The sequence below is a fragment of the Mytilus californianus genome, unplaced genomic scaffold (assembly GCF_021869535.1).
Source record: "Mytilus californianus isolate M0D057914Y unplaced genomic scaffold, xbMytCali1.0.p SCAF_2, whole genome shotgun sequence".
Taxonomy (NCBI): domain Eukaryota; kingdom Metazoa; phylum Mollusca; class Bivalvia; order Mytilida; family Mytilidae; genus Mytilus; species Mytilus californianus.
This window is the reverse complement of record NW_026262668.1, coordinates 78,629,149-78,648,165: the sequence shown is the minus strand read 5'-3', so window position 1 is coordinate 78,648,165 and position 19,017 is coordinate 78,629,149. Positions and strand designations below refer to the sequence as shown.

General features: G+C 30.8%; 1 protein-coding gene across 4 annotated transcripts in view; it reads left to right on the top strand.

The window, feature by feature from the left end:
* LOC127728230 (semaphorin-5A-like) overlaps positions 1 to 19,017 on the top strand; it is a 104,891-nt gene that overhangs the window by 10,914 nt on the left and 74,960 nt on the right. For all 4 annotated transcript variants that reach the window (XR_007994054.1, XR_007994053.1, XM_052235476.1 and 1 more), the window contains exon 2: positions 12,275 to 12,448. Coding sequence is in view for 2 of the 4 variants with exons in the window: in XM_052235476.1 (XP_052091436.1) it covers positions 12,331 to 12,448 (118 nt within the window). In the remaining 2 variants the exon portion in view is untranslated. The remainder of the gene's footprint in view (positions 1 to 12,274; positions 12,449 to 19,017) is intronic.

Genomic DNA, 19,017 nt, shown 5'->3' with positions numbered 1-19,017 from the left:
AACCATAGAACAGACAACAGCAGAAGGTCACCAACAGGTCTTCAATGCAGCGAGAAATTCCCGCACCCGGAGGCGTCCTTCAGCTGGCCCCTAAACAAATATATATACTAGTTCAGTGATAATGAATGCATATTTGAATATTTTCACATATATGTAAGAAGAAGATTACAGGGAAGGTTGGCTTGCCATTTGATCATTTACCACTGGGAAGACAATGCATGCAACTTAATTCTCTTCTTCATCAGGCATAACTAAATGGTTAAATATTGTTATTTCCTAAATAGAATTCCAAAGATTATTTTATTGTGAAAGTCACACACAAGGCTTTATACGGTCACATATGTTTAAATGGTCAGTCACCGTCAATGCAGTTACAAATTTTACATTTGATATGGTATGCTCCTCCTTTCTCTCTTCACATAACTTTGAAATATATGGATTTTTAAACCCCAGCCGCAAATATTACATACATATTCTGGACAAATATGTTAATATGAATGATCTGCTTTATACTAGACAGACACACTGAGACAAATTCAAAACATGTAACCTCTAGAAAACAATTCACTAGAAGACACGTCATTACAAGCAGGCACATTATTTTAATCCAAGCCAAACAATCTTTGCTCTTCTAATGCACCTTATTTAACAGAGAAGCAGTAAACACCAATTTTGAGGTCTTTAGTATGGCCAATGCCATTGAAGGTTCCAAGCAATGACCACCTCCACTTGAAGCAAGCAGTCTACTTCGAGACCAAAGAGGGGGTCAGATGAAATTGGAGTTATCTTATTGACATTGTTATAGGCAAGTGAATTCATTTAAAGTTTATAATGACTTACGGTAAGAACCCAAAGATCTTCCAGCAAATAACACTGTTTATGAACAATTGAACAGCAGCTTTTCTTTTAACTGCTTATTTCTTGTTCAAAGTATGGTTTACACAGTTCAAAACTTTATGATAGTATAATTATCACTTGATATAGAAAATGAACATTGTTTGTTTTGTTTTTTTTATTTCATTTTGCCTATTTTCATGCAGACTTGTAACCCAATTAATCTCAGTCATAACATCCGACAATCTCAGACTGATCTCTGATTTGCTCTGATGGCTAGAGGGCACAGAATTATTTCGAGTTAGCAGACTTGGTGCATAGACCAGTTCCTAGAAGCCGTAGTAAAATTTGAATCAGCTAACTTATCAAAAAGATAGGGCATTTTGTAAAGTTTAATTTACATATTTATTCAAAAGAAGAAAAACTTTTTTTAAAAATTGAAGAAAGTAATTACAAACTAAGAAAGTAACAGCACCGTTTGTTTAATTGAGGTACATAGATGTTTAAATTTTATTGTTCACCCAGTTAGACTGCCTATTTCTAAGAATTTGTGGATATTGGTGAAGGAAGATTACTCATTTTCTATTCATTTTTATTATTATTCTTTAAATTGTCTCAAATTTATTTGAAGAACTAGTTAAATTACAGTCTTCATGTTTAAGACAATTAAAACATGCTAAAACACCAAAAAAAGTCTTACATAGGGTATGTCATTTTATTTTCCATTCATCAGACCTTTGTGATAATAAGATACATATTTTGTACTTATTGGACATTGATATCAGTTTATCCTCTGTCATTTTATCATACGTTAAAGTAAGCCTTAAAAGTTGTACATGATCCCATAACTATCTATAGTATTACAGTTACATAACCATCACAATAAAACTTAAATACCAATATAAACTTCAAATATTTTAAACTTCTATCAATAGGCCATATTTACAAATAAAAACTTTGAGTGTGGTCAGTGAATGTATTGCCAGGATTATTGAATTATTTAAACAAGAATGTGAGAGATTTTTCGACTTGGCTTTTGTAAAGGTCTGTTAATAATCCCGTGTAATTGTCCTCTTGAAAGCCTTCCTCTGTAAATATTTTGATGACAAAATCGGTTCATTTAATTTTTGGCTGAATGAATCTTTCATAATATATGTAAGAAAAGAACATTTTGGAACAGCTTCTATACATTAAGTAGATAGGTGTCATTCACAATTTTGAAGCTGTGAACAAATTTAGGAGGGTCAAAATTACCACTTCAGTAACGTTAAGGGACACTTTAATTTATGGTATATTTTTAAAAGGGCTTATTAACACATAATAAAAAGTGAAATTTGTGATAAGTACCCTATTTGGATTATAATTGATTGTCAGTTTAGATTATCAAGAGGAAAATCTAATAAACTTATCTTTTAAGAAGCTGTTAATTATTCACACTTATATAAATGTAAGATTTTGTAAAATGAAAAGTTTAGAATTTGACAGTTCTTCATGGCCTTTGGAGACCCCCTAAGGTTTTGTATTTTCTCTAAGCCAAATCATTGAACTAGTTTATCGTCTGGTCACTTGGCCTATCCTATAGCAATAAACCCTTGAGCTAGTTAAATCTTCATTTTTACTTTTAAATGTATATATATATATATATATAGGTTGACCCTAAGCTGATTAAAAATTGTTTACCCAGATCTGTGTATTTGACAAGAGATCAAGTATTTTGACCTAATAGAGATATGTATTTTAATCAGCTTATATTCAGTTTATTATTAACTTTTTAAACATTTTTAAATCATATTATTATATTCTGTCTAATATCTTTTGTTGTTAAATAATTCAAAACAGTTTTAGTGCATCAGTTTAAATAAATATTTTGAATCTTAACTGTATCTAGCTAGAACCATTAAAAAGCTGTATCAAGCAAGAACCATCCAAAAAAGCTATTTTATATTATTTAGACTTTGAAAGAAAAGTTGTTACAAGGAAATTATTTCAGGCACACCAAAAGATCTCGCATATAAATCTTTACATTCCTAGATAGAAAAATCCCAAAATGTAAAATTAAAGCAATCCCATAACATATTGAACAACGGCTCTATTTGTCATCACATGTACATAATTGTTTAACCTTGATTAACAAGAAATTAGCTGTTTGTTTTTTAGTTGTATTTTATATGCCTTTTGCATGTCTGTTCTTCTGAAATCTTAATGTAGTCCAGATTAAACTTTTTCCATGTATATACCTGCGGAAAATTGATCCTATTTTTGGTACATAGTGTATGATGATGACTTGCAGATTGAGGTTGTGCTTTGTTCCTGTTGATCTACTTTTTAAAAAATTGCAGCGCTAGCACAGAAAATTTCAGGAAAGTTTGTAGTTTTCCATGCTTTTTTTGTTAAGCCAGAAAATATGGAGCTGCTTTTTAGTACATTAGTGTTTAATAAAGACTTATAGATCGGATTTGCATTTTGTTTCAATTGTAAACAACATTTCACAACTAGCATGCAGACAGGGACATTTATATTGTACCAGCATATCTTAAGTTTTAGATCATCTTGCCCTTCATGTGCAGTCATTACCCTCTGTATGTATAAGATCAGCTGATTTAGCTGCAGAATGTTTTTACCTGCTGTTAATTACATATGACATTAATTAGCTGTAACTACCTGTTCTTGAATAATAAATAGAAGGTCATGATCCTAATAATTACATCATTAAGTTGCATCCTGGAGGCTGAAACTGTCTTGGTAGTGTTAAAGTCTTGTCGTCAATATTTACATGCTGCTGCAACGTTTTTATTTTCATTATGATTGTGAATTAAATTTTATTTACAAACATTTTATTTGACAAGATCTGCTAAATTTGATAGAAAAGCAATAATTCTAACAGTACAGAAAGTATTGGAAGACTATGTAAGCTGTTGGACAAGAGGTCAGTTCTGAAGATTCTCTCATTATGTAAATTTGAAATTTTGCCACTCCAAAGAACTGAGTCATGAAGGTTTTGCTGATTTGTTAAAAAGCAAACAGAAAATAAAGAGTTAGCTGAACACAGCTCTAAATTATAAACATTGGATTCTTTTGTTTCTAAATATTATATTGAAAAATTCTAGCTTTTGCCAATGAAGAATATAGTAACTCAGACAATGACCACCAATAATAATATATGTGATCAATATCACCTTTATAATGGTGATATGGGCCGGCTCATTTGACTATATCTTATCCTCAGAATACCCATCTATTACCTGATCAGATCAATAATAAATGAAGATGTCAGATATTAGTTTATTTCCAATGAAGCCTGTTCATAAAAACTACCTGTTTTCAAGATGGGATAACTTCCTGATGTTCTAGATAAGATATACAGGAAATATCTTAATAACACAATCATCAAACTCTGTAAAAAAACAGATAACATATTGGTTCAAAGTTCATTATCTATAAATGAAGCAACATTTTTTTTATCATTAAGTTTAAATATAGCCTAGTAAGTCTTTTTAGATTTTTAATTAATGTACAAACGTTTTTCTTATTCATATTTTGTGTGTACAATATTACCTCAGTGTAGGTTTAATTACACCATGATATCATTACATGCATTAATTGGATATCCAGCATTTATCTTGCTTTATTCTAAAATAAGGTCACTTTCCTGAAAAACCACCCCTTATTAATTATTGAAAGCTATCATTTTGCATTCACTGTAATATCATAGTGTAAAACAGATATACTGTATCAGGCTAACACCCTCAGGGGGTATATCAATTACTTGATACTGCAGAAAATGCATAACCTCCATACTTTATTTAGTTGTATTCCATTTTGTAAATGTGATCCCTTCTTAAATATTTTCTTGATTCCCAGTTACATTGGATTGTTTTCTGAAAGCAGAACCATTTTGAAAATCTGCAAAAATCCTTTAGTCCTTTATCTTTTATGACATAATCATGCAGCTTGTAAAATCATTATTACATTTATATGCTAAAATGATTTATTTTCTGTCTTTTAAAAAACAGATCAAATGTAGTGATATTCAAATTTCAAGGCAAAAAATCTGATCTTAATGTCCTTTGTAGTGAGAACACTGAATTTTAATGTAATAAAGCATTGGATAGAAAGGAAAGAAAGAAAGAAGAAGGTGTCAGAATCAGCATTCTTCTCAGAGTTTGTCAAGCTTGCTAAATATGTTGTGAGGGCAAGACATAGGAATCATATATTCACACATTAACACTAGCAGCAGAAATGTTTAGGTTCAGTCTTTGATTAAAGTTATATTATTTTAGACATCAAAAATTTTGTCAAACTGTCATTATGGAATTTTACAAAAGTTGGACAAGAATATCTTTTTGAAAAGAAATGTTATGAAACTTTGACAGAAATTTCTTGGATCAAGAAATAGCATTTATAGAAACAAATTTGAATTAAAAAAAACAAACTGTATTTTGCTGATAAATGGACTTAGTTTTTGGCTGTTAAAGGTTTTTACACTGACAACAGCAGTTGCAGGCAAGACTCAGGGTTCCCTTAACCCTTTACAATTTTGTTTGCTTTTAAGCTCCTTTATGTATTGCTTTATTTGGGGTGGATATTGCACGCACTCTGACTGTAATGGAAGGAAAAAAGATTCACTCCTTGTATATCAGTCGTATTTTGTTTAAATTTCTTGAAGATTAATAAGAAACTTATAAGATGTTGAAATCAAGAAAAAAACTATATGTAGGACATATTTTTAAGATGTCACACTGGTAAAATATCGTACAGAAAATTACAAAGGTTGGGAAGTAAGAAAATTGAAATGGTTTTAGCAGACATATGTTTACTTACCTCGACAACTAATAAAATGTGACTAATTGTTATTTGATGTTCATGTCAGAACAATCTGTTCTACATAAATCACTGCCTAACAAGAACTGACCACTGGTCAAGCAGATTAATGTCCTAAATCTAGACATAAATTATCTGCCCTTGTATCAGGTGTTGTAATGTACATTAGCCAGATCCAATTTATACCTTTGGGGGACTATTATTTTTATGGATAAATTACAGTTTTCACAGTTGTGGTGTGAAAAGTTTTAGGCAGTTTATGGATATTAAAAATCTGGACAGTGTGAATTAATTCTTTTTTAATGTTTAATTTTTGATGGAAGTGGCTTTTAGTCCATAAAATTTACACTCCAGGTAGAGTTAATTGTTCATTAACTTAATAAAATATCACTTTTCTTCCAATGTATGGTCAGCTAATCCTGGTAATGTATTTGTATCATATTTATCAAATAATGATATTCATTTATAAATAAAAGTATGGCTAAAATACTAGATGAATTTGAAGAAAGCAATTGTTCAAAAAGTATAAATGAATGTGTTACATTCAGGTAAATGTATTCAAATTATTTTATAGTCTTTGTTCAAGATGTCTAGGTAAGATTATTGACAAATGCATTTTGGATAGTCATTAAAATTAAATTACTCAGCATTATGAAGCAATAAATGAAAAAAAAATATGGACCAATCAATGGTACATGCAGTTGAAACCAGAGTAAGAAAGATATTAGATACTTATGTTTTGTAATGACTGTGTGAACATACAAATAATGATAAAGAACTTGCCAATGTGTAGGAAATAAAGCATGTTTATTATGATTGTAATAAACCAAAGATGTTACAATAAATAGTAATGGGAAGTTAGCCAGCTAAATTCTTGATGAACTGAATTCTTCAGTAGACATTAAGCCATCTATAAACATTGTTTTCTTTGCAATAGAATTACATCATTGAAGTATAATATGGAAGATGCAGTGCCTCCATGTCCATCTATATATCCAAACTTTATGCTATTTAGAACTTTTGCATTAAGGTTAGGTTTATCTTTTATTAACTCATGTCAACAATAGTCTTATTAAACAAAACCTATTACCTTGAACTGCTTTTCCGACTTTGATTATTTTGGTGAAGTTCTTTCCTCAAAACTAGTGGCAATGCATATATAGATTTTAAAACTTATATGGTACAACACAATACTGTTCAGTAACTTTTTGATGAAGTTGTACTTCTATCCTATATTCTTCCAATCTTGGATGGACCTTGAGGGGGATGAGCCCATCATAATGTAGTTTAGAAATGAGGCTAAACAAAAGTATATGAAAAAATTGGAGTAAAAAGCAGGATGAGTTCAAATAATAGTAAAAGAAAATTGCTGTGGAGAAATGAAATGCAAAGATGAATTTATTAGATTTATGTTGATCAGTGGTTCAACTTTACCAAAAAGCAAATTGAATGTCTCCTTTTTCATTCTGAAACAATTTAGGAATTTGACCGGGTCCTCACTTTGAAGTTCTTGAAGGTACTTCTCTGTCGTCTTCTTAAAGCAAACAATTTCTTGTTCTGATTTTCCTCACACAGAATACACAGTGAAAATGCAATGCAGTCATTCTGTGAGAAGTTTATTGGAACCAATTATCGTTTTGTAAACATAGAACCCTTGCCTTTTCTTTGCCCATGTTTTTTATGGAAAACTTTGACAGTGATAAATGTGCTTAAGTCATAATTTCAGAAATCCAGGATGATAATTCTTTTGCACATTGTTTTTCAAGATTAGCATTTGTGCCAGTGTAAAAAATACAATTGCAGATCCATTTGAAAAATAAAAATATAATCTACATATATTGTATACTGCCATTACAGTAGGGTCTTTTTGAAATGCTAACAGACTTTTATTATTTCTGAAAGGACGTGTCTTTGTAAATGGAAACACTATCATTCCAGAATAAAGACCTAATTAAAAAAGAAAATAGCATTCAACATGCAAAGTTCTGATTTATATTAAATGTAAATGAAAACATGCATTACAGACATGTTTTTGAAAAGGCTTTTATACTTTATCTCAGAAATGTAGGTGTAATAGTTAATTTTGATTATGATTAATAATTTGCACTAATTTGAATGATATAATTTCGCAATAAATCACGAAAACGTTCTATTAAGATCAGTTCTAGCAATACAGTAGTTTAAATAACAGCAGTGCAAGTAGGAATAGAGCCAAGTTTTGATATTTATACAATAAAAACACAGCAAAATGATGAGCCAAGTAAAATGTTAACAGTACGAGTAGGAGATGAGCCAATATATTAATTTACATGATTTTGAAAATAATGGTGCAAAGAATGTGTTTATATTAGAACAAAATGTATAAACTGGTTGTGTAGTTTTTGGAATGTTCATTACATAATTTGTGAGAAGATTATAGATGGAAGAATGATTAAAAAGGAGGTTAGATAATCAGTTAAGGATGGGGAATTTGCACATTTACAAAATTGAGAGGTTTATCTGCAGTTTATTTAAAATTGTATTGTGGTTTCTTTTTATGACCTGTAAATTTCCTGTATGCCATACTAAGCAAGATCTACAAAAACTAATCAACACTTTATCATAACTTGAGCTATTGCAAAATCCTAAGTATGGATGGATGGATATGTAATGACCAGATGTTAATATGACATGCATTTTTAGGAGGAGAACATGTTAATAAATAATGTGTTATGAGTATGAACCCTGTTTTGTACTTGATTGACACACTGAGTGGGATTTTGAATGTTATTGTTCATAAAGTAGCATCTCCTTGTCTGGCCATTTTAATCTGGATCTTTGCTGAACATTCCTTGCTCTTAGACTTTTACATATAAAATCAGCCCTTGTGGAAAAAGTAGCAAAATCAATTGTAGAGAATCTCTGGTTTGACTCAGTTAAAGATTGAACCCACGACCTCCTGTTGTTAAATCAAGCATGCTACAGGGAGGCAGTTTTAAATATTGGTTTCTAGACTAAAATTAAACTATATAGGAAGTGAGTTGCATTATGGTTTTGAAAGTAAAAGATGTGCATTATTTGGATGTACACAGATGATGAAGATAAGTACTTTTTCTCCAGATGCGGGATTTTCTCGCTGCATTGAAGACCCATTGGTGGCCTTGTGCTGTTTTCTGCTCTTTGGTTGGGTTATTGTCTGTTTGACACATTCCCTGTTGTCATTCTCTATTCTATTAATTAGATTTGAAGTTTTTTATGCTGTTGTTTGAAAAATAAAGGAATAATTTATGGAAGCACTTACATTTTGAAATCCCTCAATGAGTCGGCTTTATTTTTACTGGACGCCTACAATGATAAAATCCCTGTAGTATTTCTGTGGTATATGATAAATAGGGTATGTAAGGTTGACAGGTAAATATGAAACCATTAAAGTATGTATTAATTATTGCTCTTTATAGACAGAAAGTGTATACCTGTATTAGACTGTATAGCATTATGAGTTGTATAAAGGTGTCATGTAGGGGATTAGGTTCAGTTCTACATAGTCCATTGGATTTACTCCATTTACTTAATATTTATTATAAACTAATGTGCACTAAAAGTTTTACTTTGTCATGTTCATGTGGCTTTATTATACCCTCTTTGTATTCATATTTAGTTTATATAATCAATTATCTTTCTAACCTGAGCACCTGAGATCACCCCCATTTTATGATGGGGTTAGTGTTGCTCAAGTCTTTAGTTTTCTGTGTTGTGTTTTGTGAACTGTTGTTTGTCTCTTTGTCAGTTTTCATATTTTGCCATGGCATTGTCAGTTTATTTTAGACTTGTGAGTTTGAATATCCCTTTGGTATCTTTCACCTCTCTTCTACACTGTATAGAATGCATAGACTAGCAAAAAAATAAAAATAAAAAAACAACCATCACACCCCTGCTCTTATAAGTTTTAAGGGTTTATAATTTGGTTGCTAGGGTCTATAGTTAGAAATAGTTTGTCAGTAAAATAAGATAAAAAGAAGGTTAATTACATACCCTATTATAGTTTTTTTTGGCAGGTTTTGATTTAAGAAATTGTGTAATATTAGATGTGAATGAGCATGTGGCATTGTTAAGTGATGAATTGTTATATAAAGTGTGGATGGTATCAGGCATTTCAGGTCCACCCTTCGATCAAATTTTCTCCTTATTTTGATGTTCCAGACAACTAATCTGTAAAATTCATTGAGCAAAAAGAAATTTAAATGAATGAATATTTATCAGCTGTGGGAAATACCCTTTGGCGACAAATTGTATTGTTTATGATATTTTTTATCGTATTTGATACATCTCGTTTGTAAGGTCGACAGGTAAATATGAAACCATATAAGGACGTATTAATTATGCTCTTTATAGACAGAAAATACAAACCACCTGTACAGGATAATGAGTTGTAAAAAGGTGTCATGTAGGGGATTAGGTTCACTACAACCAGCCTGCTGTTAGTTATACATTCCTTCTGTACTTTCATTTAAATGAAAATAAGAAAGCACGTTAAAACATTAGAAACATTAAAATTATAAAACTATAGATCAGCAATTTAATTAATGTTCTTCATTTTGTCTTCATTAATAATTCAGGTAGGCAGACTTAAATATAAAGCTTTCTGTAATAAGACCTGTACATATGAGTATAATGTCTCTGTCTTATAGGAGATGATGATATAAGTACAAACTTTGAGTACATCAAAGTAGTTATTCATTATATAATACATACTGCCACTTGGTGGATGCCAGTCCTTATTTAACTGGACTGCAATCTCTAGCTTAGTAGGCAAGCAAGATATTTATATTTGATGCTGTTGCTTGATGTATTCTATTTTATTGATAAAATGATGTTAAATTTGTTTATTAGTCCCCTACCGACAAAGTCAAGGGGACTTTAGGTTTGCACTCCGTCTGTCTGTCTGTCTGTCAGTCCGGCAAATCAGTTTTCTACACTTTTTTTCTTCTTGCTTGAAGATATTGATTTGATATTTGGGGTATTGTTTTATCATGACAAGTTACTGATCATGTTCGAATTTTGCTCCGGTCTGATGATTTTGTGCAGAGTTATGGTCCTTGGACTTAGAAAATTCACTCAAATTATAAGTTTTCTGCACTTTTTTTCGCCATGCTTGAAGATATTGATTTGAAAATTGAAATATAGTTTTATCATGACAAGGTACAGATCAAGTTTGAATTTTGTTGTGGTCTGATGATTTTGTGCAGAGTTATGGTCCTTGGACTTAGAAAATTCACTCAAATTATAAGTTTTCTGCACTTTTTTTCGTCATGCTTGAAGGTATTGATTTGAAAATTGAAATATAGTTTTATCATGACAAGGTACAGATCAAGTTTGAATTTTGTTGTGGTCTGATGATTTTGTGCAGAGTTATGGTCCTTGGACTTAGAAAAATCACTCAATAATAAGTTTTCCGCACTTTTTTTCTTCATGCTTGAAGAAATTGATATATAGTTTTATCATGACAAGTTACAGATCAAGTTCGAATTTTGTTCAGGTCTGATGATTTTGTGCAGAGTTATGGTCCTTGGGCTTAAAAAATTCACTTAAATAATCAGTTTTCAACACTTTTTTTCGTCATGCTTGAAGATATTGACTTGATATTTGTTATATAGTTTACACCATGACAAGTAATAGATCAAGTTAGAATTTTGTTCCAATGCAATGAATTTTTAAGTGATAGGGACTATGTATTGCCATGCAATACTTACAGAATGCTTGTTATCTTAGGTATCACATCCTGATGTACAATTATATCTTAGTAAGCTGGGGTTTTTTTTCTGTCAGGAGGAGGAGGGATGTTACATATTGCTTTGTAATGATTTACTATTTAATTTTCAATATTTGGCTTCAGGCTTTTCTGAATATTAATAAATTCAAATGAGGCATTTAAGTAATATTTGTTTCTTGTAATTTTGTATTTTTTCTCAAGAAATAAATGATAATTAGTAATTTTTTTGAATCACTGTTACACCCAAGTTTTAAACCACCATTTTCTTCAGAAAATGCCTGTACCAAGTCAGGAATATGGCAATTTTTTTTCACTTGTTCCGTTGATTGATTTTTCAGTTTTTATGGACTTCCCCTTTTTGAATTTGCCTAGGAGTTTTTTACATGGTTTTAGTTGTAAAATATGATTTAAGACAGATTATTGCGTTAAATGAAAAGTTAATCAGATCCACAGACAGACAAATTGATAGAGCATTAAAAAGTCTGCAGTCTTCTTTGAACTCTATAATATACATTGTGTATTTACTTTTTATCACTTATTACTATATATGAACTACTGTTAAGTATAATTATGATAGATAAAGCCCATTGAAGCAGTTACCATAATTCTTATTATTGATCTAAGAAGCACTTCCATGCAAGTCAACTTTATAAATTGAATTATATTAAAACATCAACTATTATTATTTCTAAGTACCCTCTTACATAATAGTCACAAAAATTAGTAAACAAATTTTCAGTTTTCTAATAGAGAAGTCACGTTTAACAAAGTTAAAAGGTAATTTATCTTGTAAATTGAAAATTTATAGCATGTTATTTTTTTTCTTAATTCTACAAAATATTTATCAGTGAATTTCATTATTTTTTTCAGAAATCTTGAGGTCCATGCAGTGAAATGGAAATGTGGACAAGAAATAGACATCAAGAATGACATTTTGGAGGACCATAATCCAATTTGTTGTTATGACAACGGTGTATGCCACTACAACAGAAGTTAACCCATCATTCCCAAAAGAGTTTGATTTCCGCTTTACCAGTTATGAAGGTAAGTTTTTTAATACTTTGGGATAGTGTTATATATATATGTATCCAGGACAGAAACATAAACAAGTCTAAATTGAAAACAACATTCAAACCTATGATTGCGTTGGATAAAAACCGTAATTTTAATACGTGTGCATGCAAAACAAATTTCTTGGTAGAAGGGTCTAAATACAGCACAAACAACATTTTCCAAAAGACCAAAAAAGTGAAAAAGTATATTTTAACAAAATGCATTTGACTAGCAGGTCGAACAACGGATGTTCTTAAACCTTGTTGACTGCCATGGTGATTGCCAAATGAATGGATCACCAGATGTAACAAAATGGATCTTAAATAAATTTAATACCAAACAGAAAACAATAAACTTGCGGAAAAGATGGTATACTGCAAACATGAGGTGCAAAAATTTGTAGAAACATATATACCCAAGACATTAAAAAAGTTATAGATGCCCTTAAAGCTGTGATTGTATTGTAAGGGGGTAAAATGCATTTATCTGCTTATATGCCTCATGCACGAAACTTATTTGTTTTATATACTTATGAACACTGGGTGCTGAAATGAAATGGTACTAGTTGACAAGTATCTGCACCAAATTACTTGGCTTTCTTGACATTTTAGCTTTATTTTTTATCTGAAGGACTATGACACATAACAGTTTGTATAAGATTATAACAAGTTAAATAAACATTTGTCTGGCTGATTAATCTATGTTTTACATTATTGATTAAGACATAATTTTTGACAAATCGATGTGGATAATATCCATCTTTCTAACACCCGCAAAGTAAACTTGAATGACAAAATAGTATTTGGTTACCACAACGTGTTATGTAATGATAATTTTGTTATAGGTTATCAATCATTGACAAAACATGTCCTTTATATTGGAGTGATTTTGTTCATGTGTGATCTCTTCAAATCAAAATGATAAAGCAACTTTGTCTTTGTGGAGCTCTTTGTGACGATTGACTTAATTCTGGCTATTGAATTTTCATATTAAAATGAGTCATGTCTAAAAGACTTTATTTTACAAATTTATTTTATTATATGCAGGTTGTAATTTGTCAGCTGTTATAGCATAAACCATACATGTGTTTTTTTAAAACTTCGATTGGCAAGTGGGCAATTCTATTTCAACTTCAAGACAGTCAGGATACCACCTTCATTTTTATGCCCCGTAGCGGAGGGGGCATAATTTATACCCTTGTCTGTCCGTCCATTCATATGTCCGTACATCCCAAAATTGGTTTCCGTTCTCTAATTTTAGTTTGCCTCAACCAAATGTTATGAAACTTATACACAATGCTTATTACCACAAAACTCAGATCAAGTATAAATTTGGGTAGCATTACTTGTACCATTCTTTTAAAATTTTGATGAATGTTTCCACTAATCACAACCTCAGATGTGTTCAATAATAACAAAAATCCGAAATGAGAGACCAGTATTCAGGAGGGGGAGATCCCTAAATAGATATACCTTTTTTACAGATTACAATTGGGAATAACTTTTAGTATGATAATATTACTCTCTGGATCATTACAAAAAAAAATCACCTAAAAGTAAACAGAAAAACTATGCCAGTGGTCACTGTTAACCCCCCCCCCCCCCCCTCACTTTATGTGGAGGTAATTTTATGTGAGATAGCTGTCTACATTGATACAGATAAGGCCATATTAAATTTTGTTTGAAATTTAAGTTCAAGTACCAGTAATTAAATATTGTCCAAGAGAAATTTTAATCAAATTATAACTATCCTCTATATCCACTATATATACAGAACATTTCTTTTAAAAGTATGCAGATATTTAGACACCCCACTGTCATATTTGTCACTGGTAAAATCTGGAGATTTTAGTTAAGCTAGTGAATTGTAAATCTTTTGAAATGTAAGGTAAATTCAGACAAGAATCTTGTAAATTTAAAATTAGAGTATGTTTGAATTATTTAAAATTGGTAAGAACATGATATTTCAGTGGAATGCATGTGATCTGGGACATTTGAATTCACAATTTATCACACTTGGCCCACCTGGTGAAAAGATAAATGACAGATTGTGAACACTTAGTAATCAACAACAATACTTTGTATTGAGCTATTTAAACACAAGTATTGGACATTCTACCGGGTTGTAGTGCCCCAATTATGCACTCGATGAGACAAGAAGTACCATTTATAATTTTAGTCATGTCCATTATTTTGTAATCTTAGCATGACCTCCTTGTAAATTTTGAAAGGTGGATAGAATGATTTTTGTTTTGAAATGTAAAGATTTAGTTGAAGTACCAATTTGTTATACATGAATTTCCCCAAAATACCATTGTTATCAAGCAAAACACTTCTGTCAAAGAAAATCATCAATTTACAAAAATAATACATGGGCAAATTTAAGCCTGTTGAGGTAAACAGACACCCTTAATGATTGACACTATTCTTTTCAATACAAAGTTTCCCCCAGCGATGTACAAGCCTTGGAAAATACAGATAGTTGGACTCCTTGAAAAATCCTAAATCCAATCCCCCAAAAAAGATATTCACTGATTTTGAATTTCAAAGCAGTAAACAAAAGAATAAATATTTAACATTAAAACAGAAAATAACTCTGAAAAGTTTATTAATGTTTAACATTCTATATTAAGAAAAGGATATGTGGGTTGTGTGTCACAAACATCAACTTTATTATGAATAAATATTATGATACAACAACCCAACAACATTATAGAACTTGAAAAGACATCTATTTGTTCATATAATTTCTTCCCAGTCAACTTTATTGTTGGAGGTAATAAAGTTTGTTGAATACTAAGGTACAGACCAAATAACTGAATGGAGACTGAAATCGTACTGATTGTGAAAGGGATAAGTTATCTATAAGATAGATGAAGATCATTACAAAGAAGTTTAGATACATTTCATTAGCTGTTACATATTCCTGACATGACTTTTGGTGGATATAATTTGATTTTTTTTAGAACAAATATTTTAAATCGAAAATCTGCATTGTTTCAGCTATATTGTTTACGTCATATTATTTTAATTGTGCAAAAATTGCTGCATTTTTGGCACCATTGTGAAATTCTTTAGAACTGAATTGTGTAAAATTTAGTGGATGAAAACAGATGGTTTTGTCATTACTAACTAGTCTTGTAATAAAACTATAGCTCTAAACCCATCATTATATATAAACTAACTTCATTTATCCTACAAATTACATACTACTTGTTTTCTTTTTATACATTTGGAACCCCTCCAGACCTTAATGAACATCTAGAGAGTTTAGTGACGAGGTGTTGTGCAGTCAAATGGTTACAGTTGGTCGTTGTTCTCTCCATCAGATTTTAAACATAGTTGTTAATGTCAAATTATATAATTTCTATGATTCCATTTTTTGGCAGGATGTTTTATGAAGTCATTTGGGAAAATATGAAATATTAATCATTTTCTACTTAGATATATAATTTCATTTTGGCAAGTATATATCCCACAAGTGAAGGTTATGTAATGCAGTACAGTGTGATTTAAATACAGTCAATATACATGTAGTAGTAAACTCATAATATTGTAGCAATGATTTGTTCGATATTTGCTGCACTAATCCATCCTCTTGTCTTAGTTTTTAAATTACCAGATAAGTTTGGTATCCTTTGTATGACATTGCAATGCTATCTCTCCTTGCAATAATGTCTGGGTAGAGTCCTTTCCACTATAACAATGCCTTGAGGCATCACTGTTCATATGTCAAATGATACTAGCATGCACAGTAAGTGAGTGCTACTTCATATAGGACAATACTTTAAGCTATTGTAAATATATTAAAATAGCCATACTGATATAATCACTTGCATGAAACACAGTTGTTGTTCTTGAAAAATTGAAAATGACAGTATTGGATATGGAAAAATTAAGTGATAAAACATTTTAACAATGTTCACTCAAGTCTTAATGTATTCTATTTTTGATTGAAGACATTTTACAGTTATGGAGTTTTGTATTTGACAACATTAAAGTATAAGTTTTGTTGTTGAAAAAAAATTGCTTTTCTCAGGACTACTCCTCTTCTAAGGGGATATTTGTAAGGTCATCATGGATGACTTAAGAAGTCATCTGTCCAATGTCAAGATTACAATAACAAGTTTTAATAACAGATGGATTGAGAAGTTAAACAGACAAATGCTGGACATTGAAAACTGTGACCACTACAGCCTCTTCAATCAAATTGATATTATTACTTTATCTTCTTTTCTAACTCAGGTTTTGTGACACCTCCATTGTGTTATCAGTGACACTGGTGCATTCTGTAATTTGTCAAAATAAAATAATCAAGGGATGAAAAATTCATATTTTATTAAGGAACTTTATTAAAACTTCTGACCTATAATATGTCTTATGATGCTAAAAAGTACCTAAACTAAGTTTATATCTTTAGGACAGAAAGATATCTATGACTTTAAAAAAATAGAATAGTACATGCATGCATTTACCTATAACTTCATCTTGAAATGCATTGAACTGATTCATTTTGGTGTTATATATTGGTTAAAGCTATATCAATATTAGGAATTTTGGTGCTGATTCAAAATTTTAGATGGCAGTCACAATGTAACATTAGTCAGTTTTCAAAGAAAGAATCTGAATGATAAACAACTTTTCAAGACTGGGATATTTTAGAGATGACACTTGTGTGTTGTTGAAGATTGCATGTTAAATTTGAGATATCAGTCCATTGATTTGGGTTGCTTTTTAATTTTAAACATATTTTATTCATTAGAATATAAAAAGGATTAAACAAGACACAGCCTTTAAAGTCTTTCTCCACAAGATGGTTCCTATTGACGAATAACCCACAACTCCTTTTTATTCATTAACAGAATTGATGTGTCTTCTCTGAAAAAAAACATGATTATTTGAAGTCTGATTTGGCTTCAAGTTGGATGAGTTGCCATTTTGTTGCTTAAAGATGGCAAATGAATTTCTAATAGTTAAAATGAAAAATCTCACGATATGATATTGCTAATAGATTTGGGATATGGGACAATTTAATAAGCATGTGTTTTATCATAAAATACAAACAACCTTTGAATGCAAAAAGAATTAGAGAAAGTAAGTTCGAGTAATATTACAGACTCTTAAAAGATATAAAATTTCAAAGTTTTTGATACTTTAGGCCAATTATACATGTATAAAGACTGTAAGTGAAGGTTTTTATGAGACAGATATAGTCAAGTTTATGAGTACAATAATAACATGGGCAGTTTATTGTTTGTTTAACAGTGACATGTTGTTTACAGTTTTATTTCAGTAATTACCATTTGGCCAAAACAAATTAAATGGTCTGTTTCTCTTCATTACTAGTAATTAGGTTCTCCACTGTGTAGTGGCATGTTATAAAGATGATTTACTCTGGCAGGCAGGTGATAAAAAAGGGATGTAAAATATATAATAAGAAAAAATCTAGCTGAATTTTAGGATTTGTTTAGTAATATGTTAGGAGACACAGTCATACTTAGGCATTAATCCTTTCATTATTGTGTTTGAGGGGGTTCTGGAAAAATATTAAGGTTCCAGCTTTGATTTGAAAAGCTTTATGTTCTGCTCAAGGTAGAAAATATCTATTAATTGATTGCTTGTTTATAGGAAATAAATGAATTTTTCTCTTGGTTCTTTTATCACAAAACATAAAACCCCAGGTTCTCCATTGACAATTAAAACATTGATGCCTTTACATTGGAGATAAATTTTGATCAGTGATTTGTAACCAACAAGGGGGTTATATTACCAAAATCTTACTTGGCTTAAACACAACTGTTTAATGAGTGTTATGTAACAATCAAGGCCTTTTTCTGTGAATTCCAATGATTTCTTTTTATGCCCCATTTATGGGCATTATGTTTTTTGGTCTGTGTGTCCGTTCGTCTGTTCATTCGTCCATCAGTCCGTCCGTCTGTCCCGCTTCAGGTTAAAGTTTTCAGGTTAAAGTTTTTGGTCAAGGTAGTTTTTGATGAAGTTGAAGTCCAATCTTAGTACACATGTTCGCTGTGATATGATCTTTCTAATTTTAAGGCCAAATTAGAGTTTCGACTCCAATTTCACGGTCCACTGAACATAGAAAATGATAGTGCGAGTAGGGCATCCGTGTACTATGAACACATTCTTGTTCTGTAAAGTTTCATGTTTATTTCAAGGACCCATATTAATCCATTGATTGGTAAAATTGATTCAGGCAAACATTTAAAGCAAACAAGTTGTGCACCATATAACTGAAGTTTGACTTACTGCCCTTGAATAACTTGTATTTTGATCATGATAAAATCTTCCAGGATGAGCGCTTTAGGTTATGGAATCTTCTTCACACAAACTTTCAGTTTTCATCACACATGCAGCTGCACTTAGTGAACTACATATGGTTTCATCACTCAGGATGGCACGCTCATTAATTTAAACTTAACTGTTTACTAAATAAACAGCCATATTTCTACCTAATTAAAAGATGTGAAGTAATTTAAGTTTTTGTTATTATTAACTCTTCAGTGACCTTAGATTCTGTAATTACAATATGTTGTCTGCGAT